The 25501-nt window shown below is 44.1% G+C and overlaps 2 protein-coding genes across 2 annotated transcripts; one reads left to right on the top strand and one right to left on the bottom strand.

Moving 5' to 3' along the window:
- The first annotated feature begins 5469 nt into the window (after positions 1-5469).
- PDCL (phosducin like) lies at positions 5470-13603 on the top strand. Its single transcript, XM_036914027.2, has 4 exons — positions 5470-5699; positions 7090-7266; positions 9228-9409; positions 11327-13603. The coding sequence occupies exons 2-4, from the start codon at positions 7095-7097 to the stop codon at positions 11876-11878; spliced, it is 906 nt and encodes a 301-aa protein (XP_036769922.2). The 5' UTR covers positions 5470-5699; positions 7090-7094; the 3' UTR covers positions 11879-13603.
- Positions 13604-24433: 10830 nt separating this feature from the next.
- On the bottom strand, positions 24434-25358 carry LOC118926709 (olfactory receptor 1K1). The gene is given in 5 exon segments (XM_036914033.2): positions 24434-24489; positions 24492-24559; positions 24561-24627; positions 24630-24653; positions 24656-25358. Coding segments are annotated over 5 exon segments (918 nt in total).
- Between the last annotated feature and the right edge of the window lie 143 nt (positions 25359-25501).

Raw genomic sequence — 25501 nt, 5'->3', positions numbered from 1 at the left:
CAACCTCAGTGAGAACAGGACGGAGAGTAATTGGGGGGTGGTGAGTGCTGTTTAAAAAAGATACTGTAACGCAGGAGACTGGATGAGTTCAACTGAATATTTTTAAAATTTTTATATTCTGAAATACAGATGCACAGGAAATTGCAAAAATAATACAGAGGATCCAGGTACCCTTCCCACAGTTCCCTCAGTGGTAGCATCCCTCATAACTATAGTATAATACCAAACCACGAAATTGAAATTAGAAACCATCTACAGACATTATTCAGATTTCATCGACTTCACATGCACTCGTGTGTGTGTGTGTGTGTGTGTGTGTGTGTGTGTGTGTGTGGTTCTCTGCAGTTTTATCACATGTAGACTTGTGGAACCACCACTACTCATAACTAAAAAAAAAAACAAAAAATGTGGAATTGTCCTATAACCTCAGTGATCCCTCATGCTACCCCTTTATATTCATATCCATTTCCTTCCCTTATCTCCGTTCTGCCATACCTAACCCCTGATCTGTTCTCCATCTCTGTAATTTTGTCATTTTTGAGGACATTATACAAATGAAATTATTCCCAGTGTAACCTTGTGAGATTGGCAGATTGGCTTTTTGCCCTTGAGAATAATTCCCTTGAGGGCCATCCAATTCTTACATGTATTAATTGTCTGTTCCTTTTTATTGCTGAGTACATACATGCATGTACCACATTTTAAGTATTCATCCACCGAAGAGCATTTGAGTTGTTTGAAATTTCTGGTTTTTATAAATAAAGCTGCTGTGAACATTGGTACACATGTTTTTGTATGGAATACGTTTTATTTCTGAAGTATTTTTTGAGAGAATAAATTGGTATCCTTGGTCTACCTCTGAAGGAGGTGAATAAATTATAGACTATACAGTCTTAACTTAAAATGGACAAATGCCCTCAAAATACAATTTCCCGAAAACAGATACAAGATGAAAAGGAAAATTAGAATAATTCATTTATTAGTTATCTATTGTCCCATAACAAATAACCCCAAAACTCAGTGGTTTAACACAACATTTATTCTTACATTGACTGTAGGTCAGGAATCTGTGTGGCTTAGGTGGGTGCTCTGCTTCAGGTCTCACAGGCTGCAATCTAGGTGTTGGCTGCCACTATGGTCATCTCACGGCTCACCTGGGGAAGGGTCTTCTTCCAAGATCACTCCCCTGAGTGTTGGCAGGATTTAGTTCCTCCGGAATTGTCAGCATGAGGGCCTCAGTTTTCATTGGCTGAAGGCTGCCCTCAGTTCTTTACCACATGGGCCTCTGAAGGGCAGCTCACAACCAGTATGGTAGCTTGGCTCATCCAAATGGCAAGCAAGAGGAGCCTGAGACTGAGGCGGGGCAGAGGCCACATAGAGCGAGCCATAAAGAAGTCATAATATTTTATAACCTAAGCTTGGAAGCAATGTCCCATCACTTTTGTCATTGCAAGTCACTAGGTCCAGACCACACTTAGGGACTGAAACAGCTCCCAAAGACCCCTGTCTCCTGTTATTCATGCCCTTGTTTAATTCCCTCTGATTGGAGGTTAGACCTAATGACCTTTTTCTCTCCAATCAGGAGATAGAAACCAAATGGGGAAGTTTGATACAAAGAGTCATTAAAATCTAATAAATGAGTGACTATAAGATAAAAGCAAATTCCATATGGTATCCTAGGGCTTAGAGAGAGTACCTAAAAAACAAACTTAGAGAGGGACCCCTTTACCAAGCCAGGTTCAGACCTTACTGGAGGAGGCAAAGTTCAGCCCGCTGGACAGCAGAGAAGTTTGTTGGTTTGCCCAGGCTGGAACTAGCTGCTGGCAAGCAGAAAGTCAGTCTGTGGACAGCAGCGAGTTGTACCGGAGCCTGTGGAAGGAATTGGCACCAGTGCAGACAGGAAGCCTTTAGGTACCAATGCAAGGAGGGCCTTTGGAAGCTCGTGGAGGCAGGAGGCCTTCAGGGCACTGCCCACCGTGTTGAGAGACCATGGGAAAATCACTGCTAGGGCAGACCGAGGTTGCATATATATAAAGAATACGTCATGTCCAAATAGGGTTACCTTAGGTATGTAAGGTTGATTTTGCATTTGAACATCAGTGTATTTCACCATATTAACAGATTAAAGGTTATATTCGTTATTATAAGGTCTCACAATTTAATGGAGCTCCATTTTGACTGGCTGATAGAGATTAAAAATATATATGTAAAGAAGAGAAACTCAAATACTTCTAAAGAAATTTTGCTCTTTACATTTTAAGTCTATAGGCTATTTAAAGAAAAATGTTGTTACTAAAAATACTGTTACTAAAGCTATGAAAGCAGAGGTTTTCTGATTTTCTCAGATGCCTTAATCAAAACTTCAAAAAGAAATTTAATTGCTTCTTAAAGACAGTCCAATATCTAAAGAAAATTTCGATCAACAACATTAAAGCCCACGCTAAAGATACCATTTGTAAAACTTAAAAAGAGAGAAAAATGTTATGTTATCTGTTTTATAAGGGAGTGGTCCTTACGGTTTAATATTCACTAATACAAAAAGAAAAACTTGTTTTTCTCCAGACATCCCACATTTCCCCCCTTTTATAAATCCAGTTTTTGTAACCTCTGTTGGCAGTCACCTATTGACTCTTACCTTCATATGAGTAAATTTGTATAGAATTAACTATATCTAGGTTATTCTTTGACAGGAGATACACAAAGAATTAGTATATATATATATATATATATACACACACACACACACACACACACATACATAAAGAAGAGGTATCAAAAGGTTGGATGTGGGCATTCCATTATTTAGAAGTCAGAAGCAGAGGAGTTAAATGAGGGTATCAGTGAAGCTAGAGAAATGAAGGACAGGCAGCGTTCTGAAAACCAAGAATAAAGGTTGCCAGAAGGAGGAGTGATTAACTGTCAACTGCTGCTGAATGGGTCAATGAGAGCAGAATTGAGACTTCACAGATTTGGCAAGTCATTGATTATCTTAACAAGCGTGGTTTGAGTGGACTGGTGGGACAAAAGCCTAATGAAAGTAGGATGAGGAGGGAATAGAAGAAAGGAAATACAGAACTGTTCTGGGTCTGGATGGACCTGATGAGATGTAGCTGGAGGAGCATTAGGATGGAGGAAAATGAGGGTTGGCTTTTAAAAAAACTTTTATTTCTGTGATGACTGCCCTTGTACTGTTCACTATGTAACTTATTCATTATGTAAGAATTTGTTCTACATGTAAGAACTTGTTTGTTATGCCTCAGAAGATTGGAGACTGATGAAAATTAGGCTTGGGGTGGATTAATGATTGTGCATTGAGCATTGACTCCCCTATACAGAATTTTATTGTCGTTAACAACCATTTGATCAATAAATATGAGAGATGCCCTCACAAAAAAAAAAAAAAAAAAAAAAAAGAGGGACAGAGTTCCAATGGTAAAATAAATAAGTAACCGGGATGTAATGTATAGCATAAGGAATATAGTCAAGATATTGTAACAGCTTGGTAGGGTGATAGCTGGAACCTAGAATTATGTATATAAATGTTTTACCACTGTGTTGTACACTTGAAACTAATGTAATGTAATACTGTGCGTCAACTACCCTTCAATAAAAAATAATTATTTAATAAATAAATAAATAAATAAATAAAATAAAATAAGAAAAAAAACACTTTTATTTTTGGAACAGAATAGATCATTTCAGATGATTAAAAAGTACACATACAAAGTTATATATGAGAAGTCTCTTCCATTTCTGGCCCTCAAAGGTAACCTTTTTATTTCCTATATATTCTTCAGTTCTTTTCTTTATGCATATATAAGCACATAGTACTATTTGTATTTTTTTATGCAAAAGGCAGGAAACTAACCCATAACGTTCTCCATCTTGCTTTTAATTTTTTTTTAATTACAAAATATATTCATGCAAGTATATCTAGAGGATGAACTTCCAGGAGTGAATAAATACTTCTCAATTGCCAGCCATGAGTTATCAGTTGAAACTCACCAGCAATATTTCCTGTCAGTCTCACTGAATGTTAGTCAAACTTTTTGATTTTTAACAACTGAATGGTGGGAAATAATATCTGAGAGGATTTTTTTGAGATGAAAACTAGGAAAACAGTATGCTGCAGAAAGCAATCCTGAACGTGCAAGGGAGACAGAGGAGGTAATTGCAGGAGCAGAGTCCTTCGCTAGGCTAGGGGAGTGCGATCTGCTGCGGGGGTGATTACTTTACTAGGTACAGATGCAGGGGATGGTTGGTACATTTTGAGGGTGGACTCAAGTGCCAGTCTCTTCTGATTGCTTCTATTTTTCAAATGAAATGAGAATCAAAGTCAGAGGGGAGGGAGTGTTGAAGAGATGTGAACTGCTCCTCTGAGAGAGTGGAAGAGTAGCCTGCCAAGGGAAATAGGATTGTGGGCAGCACTGAGGACCACCCCCCTCACCCCCTTGAGGACTCCTGCCTTGAACTTAAAGTGAATTTTGAGGAACAAGGAACCACCGTGGATGATGAAGAACACTGCTTCTGGGAGATATCAGTAAAAACAAAATTAAAAGCAAAGCATTCATCTAGCATTCATTTAACAAGTATTTATGGGGACATCTCCTATGCAGAGGCACTTGGTGGGTGCTGACTTGTCACTTGAAGCAGATCACAAGCATATTCAGCTTGGCTGTTCACATCAATATAATTAAGGTAACATTATTCACTCTGCCAACAAAAATACAAAAGTCACCAAAGGATCTCTTTAAATGAATGGTCTTAAGCTTAGCGGTTCTGACTGTTGATAGCCTAACTCAGAATAGTATGCACACACACAAATTTGCAGTTTCAGGTGATCACAGAACAAACGAATCCCTCCCTCAAATTAAGAGCCCTATTTTAAACGAGTGTTTTATTCTAAAGCTTGAATGATTCAGTTTACACAAAGCTTCTATTAGTTACTTTATGGCTGTGGATCAGCCATCTCAATAAGGGCTCAGAATTTTAAATCATTTTAGGTTTAAACAAGTTGCAAAAATAGTACAGAGTTCCCCTATACTCTTCACCCAGAATCCTCAAACGTTAACATCTTGCATAACTGTATAATACAATTATCAAAACTACTGGTACTATTTTTAGTCAATAGACCTTATTCAATTTCGTCAGTTGTCCCAATCATGTCCTTTTTATCTTCCAGGATCCAATCCAGGGTCACATTCCGTGTAGTTGTCATGGACCTGGCTTTTAAAACAAATTTAATCCAGTGGCTGTGTGTTCTTGGGCAGATTACTTAATGTCTCTAAGTCTGTCTTCAGTTTTAATAGATATATGTGGTTAAGAACGGCTTCGGAAACTTCAAAGTAACTAAATACATTATTCTTATAGCTGAAAGCTAGTCATATATAATGTAGCTTCCCGTTCAAATTAAAACAGAAACGTATTTCTATTGTCTAGTTGTTTTGTCCCCATGTACGACCCGTAGTTTCACCCAGACCGCCGGAGAGGTTCTCTCCAATTGGGCAGAGTGCGTCTGCCCGACGCAGGACGGCCGCCTCATTGGTCCGCACAGTCGGGATTCCGGCGTCTCTTCTCTTAGTGTTCGGGGCGCCGACCCACTTCTGTGTCTCCAACCCAGCGCTCTCTTCCCTCCGAAGTGCCCGCAGCTGCCAGCCCGAAGTCATCCGGACTGAGCTAAGCCGGTTAAGTACACTGAGGTCAGCGGGAAAGAAAGGGCGGGCACAGAAGGCGAGGGGAGGTGGTGGAATACGGGTGGCCGGCGAGCCGCAGCAAGACAGCCTTGTCCGCCCGCCCAACTCCCGCACGGTCTTCGTGCCTTCCCAAACCTGCCCTTCCCCTAGCCCCACCTCCCTCGGGCTCTTCCGAAGGCTCCACGCACCCCTCCGCCGCCCTTCCTCTGGCCCCGCCCTTGACTCCTCCCGCAGGGTCCCGCCTCCTCCGGCAGTCCCTCTGCTGGCTCCGCCTTCACGGCGCTCCTTCAGCGGTCCCGCCTCTTCCGCTAGCCCTCTTTTGGCCCCGCCTCTTTCCCTGGCTCCTCCCTAGGCCCGCCTCTTCCGTTAGCCCCTCCGCTGGTCCCGTCCTTACCAGGCACGCCCCGCTACCGGTGTCTACCCTTCCATGCACCACCGTGATGCATCCACGCCTCTTTAAGTTTGGTTCTGGCTGGCCCCCGCTCCTAGCGACATACCTGTACGATTCTCTCAGTTTACGCAAACCCTGTGCGCCCCTGTCTCCACCTGACTGCTAGGGTTCCTAGATCCCCGCACCGATCCAGGCTGTCTCCATAGACATTTAGCAAATTGTGCAGAAGCTTTGTGCTGGATATTGCAGTTCCCTGCTTTCTAGAGCCTCCTGCCCCTTGGGAGAGTCACTTTGTAACGGAGTATAACAGGAGGGTGGTAGCGATGCGATTTTCCACTCTCCTGGATCGGAGAGCAGGCCTGAGAGGGCCTAAACTGTACCTTATTCCCCAAATGGGCCTGGATTCTTGTGATGCAGAACAATTTAATCGTTGGGAATTAGTAAGATTTTGTCATGGGCCCTTTTAACCAATTGTAGCCCATCCTCCCACACCCTCAGAGTGGGAAGTGAGGCAAGTGAATGACTTGCTAAACAGCGACTCAGCATCACATTCTTGATGCTGCTTTTTGTTTTTCCTGAGAATTCTTACCCAGTTTTTAAATTATCCGGCGTTCTTAGTTGGTAGAAACCTAAACATGTGTGAATAAAATCTCCAGTTAGTAAGTAGATTCCTCTTAAGTCAACATGCTAGTACAGTGTATCTTTGTCAAGAAACAGTGGCATACACCTTCAGTCTTAGGCATCCCTGGGGTCTGATCCCAGCCCCACTAGGTGCTGTAAAGCTTGGCAAGAAGCTTCTCTTAGATCTGAGCCTAAGTTTCACCTAGAAAAAGAACATGGTTAACCCTCTTATGCAGGGTCATGTACAGATTTGTTGAGATGCTGCTTATGAAAAAATTACTTTTAGGGTCTTGTAAATAGGATCACAGCACGGTGAGCCCCTTTTCTTCGGATCATGTCTGTGGTTCAGGCCAGCAAAGAGCCTGATCTGTTGCCCTCTCCCAGGCACCATGACAACCCTGGATGATAAGCTGCTGGGGGAGAAGCTGCAGTATTACTACAGCAGCAGTGAGGATGAGGACAGCGACCGCGAGGACAAGGACAGAGGCAGGGGCACCCTGGCTGGCAGTTCGATACCTGTAGATGCTGAGTTGGCTGGCGAAGGCATCTCAGTTAACACAGGTACTGGGGATCCCTGAGTTCGGGGAACAGGTTTAAAAATGTCCGCTAAATATGTATCAGAAGTCTCCTGATAACTTCTAATTCCAATCCCACTTTCAGAAATAACCTAGTGTTACCATTTCACTGTGCATGCTTCTAGGCATCTCACTGCACAATACCAATATATATGCAGAGCAGCATGAGCGACCTGCATCTGAATTCAGCTTCCCAAATTAATAGTTGTTTGATATCACATAAATCACAGGTATGCATATATTGGTGGTATAAATCCTAGAAATGGCATATTTACATTCTCACATTTTTAAATTTCCAGATTGCGGTCAGTTGAGAGGGCACTGGCTTACAGTTTAACCAGTAATATGATATTTCCCCATATACTTGCCCTCCTATTGTATTATCAAAATTTCTAATCTTTCCGTCCTGATGGATGACAAATGGTAACTCAGGGTAGTCTTATTTTCTATCCTTTTAAGAGTGATGTTGAGTCTCTTTTCATAATGTTGAGTATTTTCATAAACTCTGTTCGTTTTTAAAGTGAGTGGTCGTGGTTTTTTTACTGAATAAGTTGCCTTTTCTCCATTGTTTTGAAGTGTCGATTTTACTCTGTACTGAATTTTTGTTTATATTTGTGCCTCTAGCTGTATTATGTTGTTTCTTGCATTGATTTCTCTTTTACTTGCTATATCCCACTCTTCTAATTGTATCATAATACGGTTTAATATCTGGTCAGGCTGGTGTACCCCTCAGTACTTTTCTGTGTCATTATTTCCCCAACTTTTGCTTTCTGATTTTTCTAAAGCAAATCTAGGAGCATGCACATATATGTGTAATCATGTATTTTCATTGGGAATGCATTAAATACATAGATTTAGGGATAATCGGCACCCTTGTGATGCTGTCTTCCAAGTCAGAAATACGGAATCGCTTTTCCATTTGTTCAGGTCTGTCTTAGAATTTCTTGGTAGTATTTCAAAGTTCTGTTCATATAGGTTTTTATATTTTTTGCTGTGGTAACAAATGACCTTCAGATCTCAGTGGCTTGTAACAACAGCAAAGGTTTATTTCTCTGTTTTACATGCTGCCTGTGGGTCAGCAGCCGTTCTGCTTCTGCTTCCTATGTCCTCTCATTCTAGGAACTAGGCTGAAGGAGCAACCCCTGTTTGGGACTTGCCATTTTCATGAACAAGCGTAGAGAAAAGGAGCAGACTGTTGAAAACATGTAATGGTTCCTAAATTTTTTTCTCGGAATCCATTGGCCAAGGCAAGTCCCGTGGCCAAGTCCAACATCAGTGGGCTGGGGATACATGTACTCGTCCTGCAAGAGGACTACAAGTCACATGGCGGGGGGCAAGTCACAAGGCTTGGGGAGAGCTGAAATAACGGCGCACCCTACCACAAGCTTGTTATAAAAATTCAGATAATATAGAAGAGTAGAAAGAAAAGATGAAAGTTCTCTCTCACCAGCCCCTTAGATCCCACTACCCGGAGACAGCCACTGTTAACAATTTAGATATCCTTCTAGCCCTTTTTCTGTGAATATACTAGTGTACACATGCATATATAAATACCCATAAATATTTATGCATATACACACAATTCTTCTGAAAATCAGATCATACCATGATATTATTCTGCATTTTGCTCTTTTTTTGACTTAATATATTTGAACATCTTTCATGACAGGATACATATAGCTACCTAACTACCACACTCTTTCTAAGAATTGCTTTATTTTCCTTTGAGTAGATGAATCATAATTTATTTAATGCAACTCCCATTTGTTGGGGCTTAGTTTGACCCTCTAATTATTGCAAACCATGCTGGATGGACATCCCTGCATGTAGATCATGCTGCTGTGTGAGCATCACTGTGCAGTCAATGGAGCAAGTTTAGACAGATGTGGCTGGCCATAATTCCTTGCCCATTCTTCTTGATCACCTCCATGTTCACCCCCAACTCAGGTCCAAAAGGTGTGATCAATGACTGGCGCCGCTTCAAACAATTAGAGACAGAGCAAAGGGAGGAACAGTGCCGGGAGATGGAAAGGTTGATCAAGAAGCTCTCAATGACCTGCAGGTCCCATCTGGACGAAGAGGAGGAGCAGCAGAAACAGAAGGACCTCCAGGAGAAGATCAGTGGGAAGGTAATTAGCAGCACCAGGCTTCTCTCTGAAGCTGCCCTGGCTGCTGTAACTAGGGCTAGGGATTCAAGAGATGTAGGATCTTTATTTGTCCTCCAAGAAGCTGTGTAATGCAGGGGAAAGTCTAGAGTCCTTTCTTAACTCCAACACACCTGGGTTTGCATCTCAGCTCTGCCACTGGTGGCTGAGGGGATGTCTCTTCTGTTCTGAGTCTGGTTTGTCATTGGTTAGATGAGGTCAGTGGCCCTGCCTCACAGGGCCATGTGGGTACAGTGCGCATCATAGTGCCTGACCCATTGAAAGTGCCCAATAGATTTCCTGTCCTTGATTGAGGTCCTGAGTTTCCTGTTCTTGATTGAGGTCTTACCTTGGCGAGAAATAACTCTGAGATTGGTGGTAAAATTCCCATTTTACACATGGTGAAACTGAGACTTGGGAATGGGAAGGAGCTTGCCCAGGGCACGCAACTAGTAAAAAAAAAAAAAAAAAAGAAAAACTAGGTTCTAACCCAGGTTTTCCTGCTCTTTCCATGATGTCGCTCTGTTTTACTTAAAGCCTATTCATGAGAATTTATTCTAATGAGGAAATACAAAATAAGCAAATGGACACTCTGGAAGATATTTGGAACCATGTCCCTGAGTCTGTCTTACCTTCCCAGGATCAGAAGGACCTTTCCTTTCCCCTATGCCATCTGAATGTGGACGAGCATCTAGGACTGCCTGAGATCGTTTGGCTATGGCCCAAAGCAGCTCTTGGCTAGAAATAACAGGCAGTATCAGGAAGCAGATAAGAGGACTCAGCGTGGAGCCATTTGCCTTGACCAGGAGGATGATTTCAGGGCATTAGACTTGAGCAAAGACTGTTACAGAAGCAGGCACTCTGGTAGCCATGGCAGGGTGGAGAGCTCTGGGCAGAAAGAAGAATGGTGTTGGCAGCAGGTGATGCAGTTACATCTATAGTCATATTGTGGTCCTGCAGCCTCCGGCTGCTAATCTGTACTGGGTGAGGCAGAGGGAGGCCTTGTTACAGGAGAGGGATGTCTTGCTGTACCAGGGCAGGAGAAGGAAGCCCCCTTTGTAAGTTCAGCTGGCTGCAGGGCAATGTGCCAACTGGGCACAGCGTTTCCTACACTTGAGTAGGGGAGACCAGACGAGGCAATGCATCACATGGCCGCATGAGGGCAGTCTGGAGAGGGCCGCCCTGTGCTACTGGGCTGCGGGAGCCCTACAGACATGGCACTTCTCGCTGCCAGAAATAGGGGAATGGTTAAGCAAATATGGCACATTATGTATAATTTTATTACAAAAATTGGGAAATATAAGGAAATATTTATGTTTTAATAAAATCTTTAGTGGAAAAAGTAGGTTGTAGCTTAACTGGTACACCACAATTGCTATTATGAAAACAAAAACGATTTCAGCATGTGACTGGCAATAAAGAATAACAGGTTTTTAAAGAGTGTGTAACTGTGTTTTGTGCATGTGGAGGGCAGAGATTATGAGGTTTTTTTTTTTAAGTTCCATAATGTCCTGTTTTTTTCCAACAACTATGACAAAAAACAGTAGATGAAATAACTGATAAAAAAAGAGAAAAGCTCCTGAAGTGACACTAACTGATGCTGCCTGTTTGGATTGAGAGGCAACATGGTGCACCAGTTAAAAGCCTGGGTTTTAAAAAAATTTAGTGTGATTCCCAGGCTTACAGTTGCTCCCTGTAAGTTTTTCAAGTCTTAAAATCTCATCTGTAACACAGGAGTAATTAAAGTCCCTTTCCGATGGGGTATTGTAAGGTTCTGGTGAGATGTGAAGCATATAGAGCCCTTAGCCTGGAGCCTCAAATGTCATGAGTGTGAGGACGTGGTAAGTGTTACCACAGTGTGCGGTTTGTGTTTCTTGTGCTCACCTGCTGGTCCCCCTGCAGATGACTCTGAAGGAGTTTGCCGTGACAAGTGAGGGCCAAGACGATGAAGAGTTCCTCCAGCAGTACCGGAAGCAGAGAATGGAAGAGATGTGGCAGCAGCTTCACAGGGGGCCCCAATTCAAGCAGGTTTTTGAGATCGCCAGTGGAGAAGGGTTTCTAGACATGATTGATAAAGAACAGAAAAACACCCTCATCATGGTCCATATTTATGAGGACGGCATTCCGGGGACTGAAGCCATGAACGGTTGCATGATCTGCCTTGCTGCGGAGTACCCAGCCATCAAATTCTGCCGGGTGAAGAGCTCAGTGATTGGGGCCAGCACTCGGTTCACCAGGAATGCCCTTCCCACCCTGCTCATCTACAAGGGGGGCGAACTGATTGGCAACTTTGTTCGTGTCACTGACCAACTGGGGGAAGATTTCTTTGCTGTGGACCTTGAAGCTTTTCTGCAGGAATTTGGGTTGCTCCCAGAAAAGGAAGTCTTGGTGTTGGCGTCTGTGCGTAACTCCGCCACCTGTCACAGTGAGGACAGCGATTTGGAAATAGATTGAACGGATAGTGTGGTTGCATAGATTTCTCATTGTTTGGGAGACACATGGCTATGTGTTTATTTTTGTTGCTTCCTGTGTCTTGCTTTTCGGCTGTTCATTGTAGTCCTTTTTATTAAATGTAAAGTCAAGAAATTCTTAGATTAAATCAGAATGCTGAATCACCTTATGACTAGCAATGAAATTACTTAGAATTGTATAAGCAGGAAGCTAGGCTTTGGGACTATTTACTTAAGATTCTCTAGCATGACATCTCTGTTATTGTTTCTGGGCAATATTTACATAGCATCCTTAAAACAGTGTCCTGGAAATTGTCTTCAGAGGATCTCAGGGAGGTCTCTGCCAGGTCTGGGAGTGTAATTCTATAGTTAGTCTGTTATTAGCAGCATAAATAGTACATTTCCTTCATCAAATGATTGCCAATTATATTTACTTGTAATCAGATCTATAGTCTTGGAAGGCAGTTAATTTTTTTCCCCCTGACCCTGTTCTCCAGAGTCTTGTTGAAAGGTTCCAGACCATATGTGTTTGTCCCATCAAGAGGGTGACATCTGTTGCTGGAGTCAGTGTCCTGCTCAAACACTATTAAATCTAGAGTAGGAGAAACAATCCATGCTGCTGCCTTCTTGATAGTCTCTCAGAAGACCAGCCTGACTTAAAAAAAATAGGGATAGGACTGGAAAGCATATTTACAAGGAGGATCTTTCAATATGATACACCTGCTCATCTCTTTGTTGCTCGTTTATTTAACAAGGTAACTTTTTGGTTTAATGTAGCTCTGAAACCTTTTTTTTTTGCACATTGGTAAAGTAGCTACTGTACAATAGAGGAAAATTTGCCAAAATACAGAAGCAAAAATAAGAAAGTTAGAATAATCTCTAATCTTACCATCTAGAGTAAAACACTATTAATATTTTGGTGCATTTCCTTCCAAGGTGATTTCTTTGTATACATAGACATTTTGTTTGTTTTTAAATAACACAATGGGATCTTTCTGAGCATACTGTTCTATAGCATGGTCAGCTAACGTGTCAAACTTTTTTTGCATGTTATTGAAGAGCCTACAACATTTTAAAAGTGGCTCTTGATATTCCATTGTATAGACATGCTGTAACTTGCTTGGTGCTTTTCTCTTAACAGCAAAGACTTTTTATTACAAAGGTAGTAGATGTCCATTATAGAAAATGTACTAAACATTGTTAAGTTAAAAACAGGCTTAAAAGCCCTATAATTCTACTGACCAAAAATAATCTTCATTATCATTTTTACAGGTATCTTTCCAGTCTTTTTTTTTTTTTTTCTATTTCTGTTTATAGTAATGGTTGTCATTTGATTTTTTTCCTCTTGTTTTATACTTCTAAAAATGTGCGTTCTAGGGTCAGGGAATATGTAATCTGGAATTAAAATGTTAGCTTTAAATTCAGTTTTGCTTTTCCTGGTTATTTGGGAATTGACTGACTAGACATATCTTGAAAATATCTGTTGTAGTTAATGAGCAAGTGGGTTTTTCTGATTTAAAAAGCTCATTGTAGAAAGTGTGTAAAGTACAGAAAATTATTAGAAGCAGAAATAACTGTTGTCAGTGTTCTCATTTATTTCCTTCCAGTCTTTTTTCAATATTTGTAATAGCTTTGAGAGCTTGGTGCTTTACTTCTGTGTTCTGTTTTATTTAATATCATAAATACTTCAATGGGTGATAAACATTCTGAATAAATGATTTTTAGTGGCTTTGTAATAGTCCATCATTTGAATGTGCTGTAATTTATTTAACCAGTCCCTTAATATTGGATATTTAGATACTCACTTTTTTGGCTAAAACACTTAACATCGTTGTATTTTGGGCTATATTTTGGACTATTAGTGTAGATTTCTAGAAGAGGAATTATTGGGTAGATGGGCAGGAACATTTTAAAAACAGTGTTTAGAGACCATCTCTTTGCATTTGAAATTAAAATATATTACCTACTTACGGAATCTTGACTGCCTTTCAGGAACAGAAATTCCGGAGTAAAGTGTCCAGACATGGAATGGGAATTCTTAGAGTGTCAAAACTTTCACTAAGGTGTGGTGGGAACAGCACAGACTTTGGAGTCTGACTGGGTCCAAATTCTTTCTGTCCCTTCCTAGTGGTGCAGCTTCTAGTGCGGCATCCAGCCTTCCCGAAGCTCAGTTTCTCCACCTCTGCCATACCTGCTTCAGGGTGGTTCTGGGACAGTAGTTCTCCACATGCGGCCCCCGAGTGGCATCAGCTTTGCTGGCAACTTGTTAGAAATAGAAATTCTCAGGCTTCTCCCCAGACCTACCACATCAGAAATTCTGCTAATGGCCTGGCATGCTTGTTACAAGCCTTCTAGGTGATTCTGAGGCTTGTTCAAGTTTGGGAAGCACTGACCTATGGATGAAGGAGTGACAGCAGTTGTCACAAAACAGCTCACTACTGTTGTCTTTTTTTTTTTTGAGTAAGAAACAGCAGTGCAGGAGTTGAAACAGGACGGTGCTCAGATCACTTTTCTTCTTGATGTGATTCTCCTCTTTAGTCATGGAGTTGGGGGAAAGAGTGACTAAGATCTGTTTATCACAAACCATGTCCTCATATTATCCGGGTCTCCCTTGCCTCCGGAATGAAAACACGGGCGTTGTTTCCTCCCCATGTCTGGCATGACCGCTGCTCACTCTGAATGGGCTGACGCTTACTAGCCGTGGACAGGATACTAGACCCCTCCGTGACTCGGTTTCCACATCTGTGAAATGGGGATGAGTACCAGGAGGCAGTTCAAATAAAAATACTTGGAACAGTCAACCTTCAAGTAAGTGTGTGTATCATCCCCAGTGCCCACAGCTGTGCATGACACTTGGTAAGGAACCAATAAACATTTCATAGTGAACATATTGGCACATTAAATACCACTTCCTTTCAAGGTAGGAAGCTGTTAATTTTCAAAGATAAAAAAAAAAACAACGAAGACTTGCAAGGTTAAGTGTCTGCTCCAAGCTGTACAGCTAGTGCCTGGGCAGGGTTTTAAATCAGATCTCTCTAGTTCCAAAATCTGCTGTTTCCGTGATGTCATGTTCTTGGTGGAGAAAGCAAAGTTATCAAGTGACAATAAAATAGATCAGTTGAATAAGAAAGGTAGTGGAGAGAGTAGGTTGGCGGAAGAAACTAAGGGAGAGAATTTTAAATGAGATAAAGAAGCCAAGCTGGGTGGAGCCCTGGGTCGCTGGGGCCTGCCTGTGTTTCTCATCAGAACGTCCTCCTGTCTGGACTGGCTCTGACCCATAATGTTCACCTGCTGAAGGGTCCCCGTTTCTGCCATGACTGCACAATGTCCTTCCCAAAGTCCCCAAAGCACTCTGGGAGGCAGCGATCAGATCGTGAACATGAGCTCTAGCTCTCTCAGTAACCAGCCATGTGCCCTCCAACAGGTTCTTCCTCTCACCAGGCCTCAGTTTCCTCTTGTGTAAAATAAGGGATGAATTAAATGACCTTTTAAGACCCTTCAGACTTAGAAATTTTATGAATCAATGATTTCTAAAAATTTTTATAAACCCGTGTTTAAAAAAAATCTACCTTTTATTTTGAAAACAAAACTTACAAGAAAATTAAAATATTACGCTTAATGCCTGTATGCCATTCACTCAGCTTCCCCAGTAACCGTTTAGCATTAACATCTTGCTACATTGGCTGTATCTCTCTTTAGTGTGGAACCATTTGAAAGTAAGTTGCAGATATCCTGACTTTGTCCCCAAAGACTCTGCTGCCTCTCCTAAGAATAAGGTCACTCTCCCTCATAACCACAATACCATTATCACACCCAAGAAAATAATTCAACAATATCAGGCCATAATAAAGCACAGGCCATATTAAAATTTTCCCTATTCTTACAGTTTCTTTAATAATCTTTTCCAAAAATCCAGGACCCAATCCAGGTTCACACACTTTGCATTTTTGTCACTTTAAATTGGAACAGCCTCTTGCTTTGGTCTTGCTTTTCACGTCAGAGGCTTTTTAAAAGTCCAGGCCAATTGTCTTACCCAATACCCTGCATTCTGATTTCTCCAGTTGTTTCCTTATTTGACAATGATGTGATCGGAAGTGATGTTGCATAGTTCTTACTGCCTCAGGATCACCTGATGTCCGCTCGGTAATCCTAGGCTTAATCATCTAGTTAAGGAGGAGAATAACAGATCTCTATATTGTAAAGTCATTTTCTTCTTTCAAGTAGCAAGTAATCTGTGATGTAATACTTTGAAACGGTGTATCTTTCTCCCCAATTCGAAAGCCAGCACTATGTAAAAAGATATTCTCAGAAAAGTCTCACCCCCGTCTTTATTCCTTTAGCATTAGCCCAATAATTTATTTTTGAATTGTGTGAAGGCCATGGATAAATTTCTTAGTTCTTCTGAGCTTTGGGCTTCCAAATGGGGATAATCATAGGCATTCTCTCAGGGGGCTGCTGTGAGGGCTCATTCCATGAGCTGAAGTTCTTAGCATGGTGTGGCATGTAGTGAACATTCTATAAATGTCCCTGTTTATTTGCTATCTATCCCCCATAGGGCCTTGATTCCACTTATCCAAAAAACAAACAAACAAAAAGCTTATTTAAGACACAGGATCTCCCTTGCTAATTCAGGAAAACCTTATTTATCAAAACTTAGTTCATATCTCACATCCTCTCCCAATTCTTGATAACTCCTTCCTGCTCCCCGGGAAGAAGCATCATAACACTCCGTGTGCTCCTACAGGTCAGGGTGACATTGGTTAAGAAAAGTTTTGAGGGCTTAAAGCCTGACTCCATCAAGAACTGGCTGTGTCCTGTATAGTGGGAATAACAGTAGTTTGGGAGGTCTGTGAGTCAATACCAGTAATTAGCATTTTGCTTAACACATAGAAATGTCTCAATACATTTTCTACTGCTGCCTTCATGCTATCATTTTATATTTAATTTAATAAAGAATTAAAAGTTTTCCCTAAATGTGAGATGTGAAAGTCCCGGGAACATGATCATTGTCTCCCCTTCCTGCAGGGTAACACCTTGTTCACATGTGTGGTTGCAAAAGCTGATTTGTATTTTTTTAAACATCAGACGATGAAATCTTTGGGGACAGGGACTGTGTCCTGTCATTTCTGGTCTCTGATGTGAGTTGTTGTAAGTGAATGTTTGCTGCTTAAGTGGGGAAAATCGCCAAGACTGGCGTAGGCTGGAGTTCACCACAACAGAGCGGAAGGCTATCTGTCATGTTCCTTCTCCAGAAATGTTTCGTTATCTTTAGTCAGAGGTGTACTACCTACATGCGCTGAGAGAGAACCATTTCAAGTTAAGCCCCAGCCCTGCCAAAGCCTGAGGTAATGCTGGTCACAACCCATATGACCACGTGGTGGCAGCAGAGGACAGGGGACAGTTTGTTCCTGTTCAGCAACCAGCCACAGACTTGGGCTTTGGGGCCCACGGGTGATGTTTAGTACCACATACGAGCCATTTTAGAGAATATGTTTTAAGAAAAAGAACCAGAAAGTATTACATTCACAGACTTTACTAATGAATAACAAAGAAAAATTTTGATGAGTGCAAGAGACATATATTTAACTTTCATATTTTAGTCAGTTAAGGCTGAGAAAGGCTGTCCCAGGAAGAGGAGAGGGAGGCAGTGGGCACCCACCAGTCCCAAGTTAAGAGCCCCAGACTCTTTAGTTCTGAGCACAGTCTCTGTGTTCAAGTCCCAAGGCTGTCATCTATCCCCATGACTTCCTGCCTCTGTCTCCTCTACTGGCTAACAGTGAGTGACCCACGTGTACTGAGAAGTACTATGTGCCAGTCATTCTTCTGAGCACTTGATATGTATTTTCTTAGATAATTCTTATAACAACACCAGAGAGATATTTTATCCTCATGTGACCTGTTTACCCAAGGTCAATCAGCTAATGAACAGTAACGTCAGGACTTAAACCCAGGCACTTGGAGCTGAGAAGCCAGGATCTTAGCTCTGCTTGGCAGCCTTACCTATAAACGGACCAGTCATGTTCACCCAAAGAGGCTGCTGGGAAGAGATGAGGGGTGCCTGCCTTGTGGTTGGTGTTATGGATTGATCTGCATCCACCTGAAATTCATATGTTGAACCTAACCCTCAATGGGATTGTTGGAGATACATCCTTTCAGGAAGTAAAGGTTAAATGAGGACATAAGCGTGGGACCCTAATCTGATAGCACTGGTGTGCTTATAAGAAGAGGAGGAGACACAGAGACAACAGAGATCACACTCTCTCTGTCTCTCCAGATATGCACAGGGAAGAGGCCATGTGAGGACACAGAGAGAAGGCAGCCTGTACAAGCCAGGAAGGGAGCCCTCACCAGAGGCTAACCCTGACAACACCTTGATCTTGGACTTCTGCCTTTCAGAACTGGGAGAAAATTAATTTCTGTTGATTAAGCCACCCAATCTGTGGAATTTTGTTATGGCAGCGCAAAATGACTAACACAGTTGGTGGTCAGGAAATGATAGCTCCTCCAGTCTGTGGCCTCCACAGCTGTCCCTCTACTCCGAAGGCCTCAGGTCTCTGTCCTCATCTTGTTCCTCCAAATGATTCTCTATCTGCCTGGAAGCATTCTCAACCCACCCAGCAATTCCTCCCTTAGCCCATTCCCTATTTCAACACATGTTTCCTGCTGGTCCACTCAGCTATACTTGGTATTTGGAGGCAGAAGGGAAATCAGACCCATTCTCTGCCCTGAGGACTTCTTAGTGGGTCAGGGATGGTTGGGGGTCAGGGAAAGAGGAGGAGAGTCAAAAACCCACAGTCCCAAAAGAGTGTGATGGATACCCCACAAGAGGGGCAGACAGAAGGCTGAGGGAAGCCCAGAGGAGGGAGCGCAGAGGGCTGATAGGGACCAGGACTCTTCCCCTTAGATGCTGAGGCATCCCGGGCAAATGGAGCAAAGACCAAGCTGGTTGTTACAGACTGAATGTTTGTCTACCCAAAACTCATATCCTGAGGTCTGACTCTCCACGTGGTGGTATCAGGTGGTGAGGCCTTTGGGAGGTAATTAGGTTTAGGTGAGGTCACGCAAGTGGAGCCTCCATGATGCGATTATTGCCCTTTTAAGAAGAGGAAGAAGTATCAGAGCTTCTTCTCTCCTGCGTGTGAGGATGCAGCCAGAAGCTGCAAGCCAGGAAGCAGGCTCTCACCGAGGACCAAGTTTGCTGGCACCTTGATCCTGGGCTTCCAGTCTCCAGAACTGTGGGAGATAAATGTCTCTTGTTTCAGCCACCCACTCTTTGGTATTTTGCTACCGGAGCCTGCGCTAACCAAGACTGATTCCTTGAATTTCTACAAATTCAAGAGAGAAGAGAGGACTAGGAAACCTCAAACTAATCTCAAAGGATATTCTCTCTTCCCAGGGTTTATGATAAGCCTCACTGCCCATCTTTTCCAGAGCTGTATATTCCTACAGCCTTTCTGTCACCTTGGAACACTTCCCAACCAGCACAGATTCACTAGGGCAAGCATGCTATTTTCCTTTTGGCAATCTGAAGTCTTGCAAGAGTTCTGTAAGTGCACCCTGTAGACCACCTGCATCAACATTTAGCATGTTTATTCAAAAGGCAATCCTTAGCCCTCACCCCTGACCTACTGGTTCACCAAGTATGGAGGTGGAGCATAGAATATGCATTTTATGAAAGCATGCCAGGCGATTCTGGTGTGCCTTAAATAGATTTGGAATAAGAATGGGTTGAGGCGAGGACTTTTCACCATCATTTCAGCCCAGAGACACATGTCCACTCAAATGCATTCTACCACTTCCCAGCTTGGAGCCTTGGGCAAGCTACCTCCTTGAGCTGCGATTTCCTCATCTGTAGAATGGGGAGAGTAAGGTGTGCTGCACAGGATTTTTATGAGGATTAAATGGTATGATGAATGCAGAGCCACCAGGACCAAACCTGGCCTATGTTAAGTGAATGTCCTCTCTTGTCATCGGGGTTTCTGAGGTCTGTGCGCACTTGATTTCATGATGTGGGTGGTGACGGTCTTGTCCATGGTTTTACCAACTGTCAGTTCTGTGGTCTTTGCAGAGGGCAGGGGATGGTGGTGTCTGCGTCTGTCTGTGTGGGGTCTGGCTACCTGCCAAACAGAGGGTTGTTTGCTTCATTTTTCTCAGCTCATCCTTCCAGCCTTTGCCAATTTCAGTTTCCTTCCCACAAGAGAGCAGCTGAAAATGTTCCCGTGTAGGTGCAACCTGAGTTTGGGAGTGAATAAAAAGTCTTCAAAGAAGGCAGCTGAGAGATGTACCTGACTCTCCCAAGAGAAGATGGATTTGGTTATGAGTTCTGAAAGGCAGAGCCATGTCTCTGAATTCCAGGCACTCCTAGCCCAGTGGAAATCTATGATGCATACCCCGGAGAGTAGACTGGCATAGGCTTGAGGGCAGAAACATGCTCAGAGCAAGAATATCAGTTCCCAGAAAAAGCAAGTATGGTAGAGGAATCCTCGGGACATGTGGGGGCTGAGACATGTCATGTGTGAGAAAATGGCAACTGTCAAAAATAGTTATGGGTGCTTTGTCAGCTTGCTATTACTATGTAACACAACATCCCAAAACTCCGTGGCCTAAAACATGCATCCTTTATTTTCACTCATGTGTTACTAGGAGAGCTGGGGCCTGGCTACTCTTGCACCTGCAGGTCAGCTGGGGGCTATGTTCTACTCTGGGCTTGCCTGGGTCACCTTGACTGGAGCAGATCTGCTCCCTGTGTCTCTCATCCTCCTCTTGGGACCAGTGGGCTGGCTGGGCATGTCCTTCTATGACAATGAAGGAAACACAGAAGACAAGCCCCGCATCACAGCCTCTTTTCATGCCTGCCTCCTAATGTCCTTATTGCCAAAGCAAGTTGCATGGCTGGACTCAGAGTCATAAATGGGGCATGAACGGCTTGATTTAGGGACGGCGAACTGGGGCCATTGATGTGCTCTCCCTGACTGTCCCCTGAGAGTCCTCAGCTCTGCTTCCACTCCTGATGCCAAGTCATCGCTGCCGCTGTGATGATGCTGTCGCACTTTGCATCCTTGTCTGGCTTGGATCGTAATCCACGTGGCTGTGATGGCTGTCAGGGCAACGACTGTGTCTGTGGTCCCAGCGTCCAGTAAGTAAGAGTAAGAGAGAGAGAAGAGAGCAAAAGGGGAAGGAAGTAGGACACAAATGACAAAAAAGAGAAAACAGGGCAGACACGTGAGGGGAAAGGGAGCAGAGGAAACAGGAGGAGGGAGCTGTGACTAGGATGAGCTGGCATCTGTGGCTCGGAGTGAGCTAGGCCACTTGCTTTATCAGCTTCTTGGAATATTGATCCAGTCCTGGTATTTTAATATAGTCATCTCCGCATTGAGATAGGCTTCTTATGTTTTTATTTTCATGGCTTGTGGCTGTATGATCCCCGTGGCAGCCCTGGCATGAAAGAAGGTTATACAGGTGGTAGAAATTCTCTCTGTACCCTTAGAAGGAGCAATCAGTTTGACATTTATGATCTTTCTCTACTAACATCCCTCTAAGTGCTGTACCTTTGAAATGAAGGCTGACTTACACTATAAAGCAATAAGATTACATTAGAAATGAGGGTGTAGAGGCAGACAAATTCTTTTCTTGAAACACATTAATTTTTCTGAATGAGGTGTTCATAGTGCTACATGTTATTTTGAATAAACTGAAGGGTTGAAAATATCAATGCTGGAAGGGTGAGCTAGATTGACTCTGAAAAATGGCCAGAAGTCATTTCAGGGCAACTCAGGGAATAGGGTGAGTGAGAGGGAGCAGATTTCTGTGTGCAGCTCACAGGCCTTTTGAAGATGTCCTGCCCTCTCCCTAGAGCTGAAGCAGCCTCACTGGGATAAGTACGAGCTCTTCCAGGAGAGCCTGGAAACAGGCAGTCATTTACATATAGTAATTTTGCTTAAGATGTTAAAAATTGGTCTTTTTATGTTTCATTTAAAGGAGATGCAGGGAAAAATTCTTCAGTGGATTTATGACATCCTTCGCAGTCTGTCTGGAGGTCAGGGAGGGATTTGCTCTCACCTTCAGGTCAATGTCCTCTTCTAGGGCACCTGAAGCAAAACAGGAGGCCGGGTCTAGGGGGAAGGGCAGAATTGAGTCCCAGAGCCCCACAGCCCGGTGACTAAGGCTCGTTATATGTTCACATTTCCTTCTCTTCTCTGTCCTCGTGGGTCTGGAAGTAGTCCAGGCAACATTAAGCCCAGTGCCTGGCACAGAGCAGTTGGTTGGTAATTATTTAATAAGTGGAGTTGAGTGATGGTTTGTGGCATGGTAGGAAGAGCATGATGCCAGGAGGCAGGGGCTCTGGGATTTACACTGGCTCAAAGGATGACCTAGGACAAGCTGCCTCAGTTCTCTAAGCCTCAGGTTTCCTCAGTTCAAACTGGAGACTCCTCACTGGGCCGCTGTGAGACCTGAGAGCAGCATTTGTGCTATAGGTCGCGGTGATGCTGTGGAAGGCACTGGCCGTGCTCATGGGGAGGCAGTGTGCCTTGGCCAGAGGCCCGGGGCCTGACCTGGCCTGTGCTGCAATGTAGCAGTGGGGCCAGCTCCTGGACTGACATCTGAGCAGGGTGACCAGTCCCCCAAAGCACTGGCAGTCCCCCAAACCTGCTGTGTCCCTCTCCTCTCCTGGAAGACAACCTGAAGACAGACAAGGCAACAGTGTGTCACCCCCACTCTCCGTGCCTGGTTCTAGAGACGCACAGAATTCAGGCAAGGTCCCTGATGGTCAGCAGGCGACGTTCCCTATGCATTGGGTAGGGCTGATGGTACAGGTGTCAGTGGTTGATGAGCATCAGGACCACTCTGTGAAGCTTTAGAGGAGGCAGAGAGAGGAAGAGGATTATGGGACGCAGCAGGGGACAGGCTATTGACAGAGTCACAAGGATCTGACATCACAGTCCTAGGGCATGGGGTGGGCTGAAGGGTGGCAGGAAAGGATGGGCTCGGCATCACCGCAGAGCCAAGCAAGGAAGCCTGAAGATTGTCCCTGACCCTGTGACCTTGGGTAGGTCCCTTAACCACTCTGGACCTCATTTTCATTTTCTCATCTTGTCAAATGAAGGGGTTGGATTAGATCAGGGGGCTTCTCAGCCCTGAGAAGGTGGGCTCCAGGACTTTGACCCTCACCTCGCCTACCCTGTGCTGCTTTGTTTTCTCCTGTTTTATATATTATGTTTCTGTGTAAGTATTTTTGTTTCACTAAAGTTACCTAAAGACCTTCAAGTTTCCTTTTAGATCTAAATAGCATAGCAGAGCAGTTTTAAGGCCAGGCGGCTGCAGGTGTGTCAGTGGGAGCTGGAAGGCCCGTGGATAGCCCAGCTCTTGGATCGCCGCCACCCTCCTCCTCTCCGGCGGGGTGGGAGGTAGGGGTGGGTTTCTTGGAGAGGCGTGGACTGCTCATCCTCATGGGGAGAGGGCATGCCTTGGCCAGAGGCCTGGGGCCTGACCTAAGAAGACAAGCTCCCACCTGATAAATTTGTTTGGTAAAAATTGGGGCATACAGAGGGCCTTTCAGACCCCAAAACGTGTCCTGCACCTGCCCTCTCTGGGATTTCTTCCTGTAAATTCTTTCACTGAGACCCCAGACTTGGGGTCTGGATTCTATGGGTCAGGTTAAAATATGCCTGAGCAACTCGAGGAGCACAGGGCGTGATCTGGCTCTGTCTCCTCCTAACCTGCCATCTTCGAGCCTCATTCATAGACTGGCAATAAGAGGACCCATGCTTTCTGTGGGTAAAAATAAGTGAAGTGAAGGCCTATGATAAAGGCTTAAAAAACACCTCTCCCATCTGCCCCAAGTGCCTATGCTCTGTCCTTTCATCAATCCTTTGCTTAATTTACTTTATTAATTTATGGTGCCTGCCTATTACATGCTCCTTCTATGAAATTACAAGTATGAGAACAAAGAATAAGAAAAATAGAGAGCTTAAAATGCTTATTAGCTTAAAGATGCAATAATTTATTCATCTAAGTCCAGAGTGCCTTCTGTATGCCAGGCTGTGTTCAGGGAGAGGTCAGCCTTTGATACATGAACATACGAACTTTTATCCCTGTCCCAAACACTTGAGAAGTCCATTTATTTGAGAACACATGGTGAAGTGATGGCAAATAAAGTGTCCATCTCCCCAAAGCAAGACCTGGGGATGGTGCACCCTCCTGTAAGGCTCTAAGTCCTTAAGAAATGACAGAATCCTTCCTCAATACCTGGGAGTGACTGTTGGCAGAGGGAATGACGTGGCAGAAAGGGCCCAGGTTTTGCCACCTAAGAATTAGGTGCATTTGGGAAAGTCATTTCTTCTTTTTAAGCCCCAGCTTCCTCATCTGCAAAACTGGGTCATAATATCTGCCTCCCTGGTTGTTGTGGGAATAAAGTGAAATCAGGCAAGGATCTGCTTTGTAGTAGGTACTCAGAAAATGATAGCTATTATTATGACTTTGGAGAACGCACAGAACAAACGGTCACATTCATGAACTGTCACTGTGGGTGGTGCGGCCTGTCCTTGGTGGGGTGCAGGCCTCAGCAGTTATCAGCCGAGATCCTCTGTCCAGTGAGAAGGGCTCAGAGCGCCCCCAAACGTTGCAGTTCCAGAGGCTGTAGATGACAGGGTTTAGCATGGGAGTGACTACGGTGTACATGACAGTGGCCCTGCTCTGCCTCATACCAGGATGTGGGCTGCAAGTAGACTGCGATGACTGTCCTGTAGAAGAGGCCACCACGGCCAGGTGGGAGCCACAGTGGACACAGCCCACAGACTCCCGGAGGCTGAGGGCAGCCAGAGCACCGCGGCCGCAATGGCCCCATAGGAGGTGAGAATGAGCAGGAAGGGAGTGACCAGCACTGTGGCCCCCTCCGTGAAGATGAGCAGCTGGATGTGGTGGGTGTCAGAGCATGACAGTCTCAAGAGAGGCTGGTGGTCACAGAAGAAGTGGGAGGCACAGAAGGACAGGCAGGCCATGAGCAGGATATGCAGAAGGGAGTGGACGTGGGACACTAGCCATGCTGTCCCTACCAGGACTGTGCACAAGGCCCGGGACATCCTTGTGGCATAGTGGAGGGGGAGCCGGATGGCCATGTAGCGGTCATAGGCCATGGCGGCCAGGAGACAGCTGTCAGTTACACCCAGGGCAAAGAAGAAGTACATCTGGGTCAGGCAGCCAGTCAGCGAGATGGAGCGGTCATGGGCCACCAAGTTGGCCAACAGCTTTGGTACAGTGACAGAGGTAAAGCAGAGGTCAGCAAAGGAGAGATGGGCCAGCAGGAAGTACATGGGTGCATGGAGGGCTGGACTGGCTCGAATGGCAGCCACGAAGAGCCCATTACCCAGGACGCCTGCCACATACAGAACCAGGAATAGCACAAAGAGTGGCCGCTGCTGTCCAGGACTTGTCAGTCCCAGTAGGGTGAATGGGGCTCCCTCCGATGACTCATTGGCAGCATCCATAGCTGGGCTGGTTCTTCACCTAGAACTCCATGGGTTCCTCTTTACTGGTGGGTCATTTCCTCAGTGTCTAAGGCACAGGGTGAAAAGCACATTGCTCAAGCCTTCCTGGTCATGAGGAACATCATGGGTTTGGGGTCAGACAG

Source organism: Manis pentadactyla, chromosome 3 (genome assembly GCF_030020395.1).
Source record: "Manis pentadactyla isolate mManPen7 chromosome 3, mManPen7.hap1, whole genome shotgun sequence".
In the NCBI taxonomy this organism is placed as follows: Eukaryota; Metazoa; Chordata; class Mammalia; order Pholidota; family Manidae; genus Manis; species Manis pentadactyla.
Note: the sequence above shows the minus strand (reverse complement) of the source record. Positions and strands in the feature narration are given on the sequence as shown.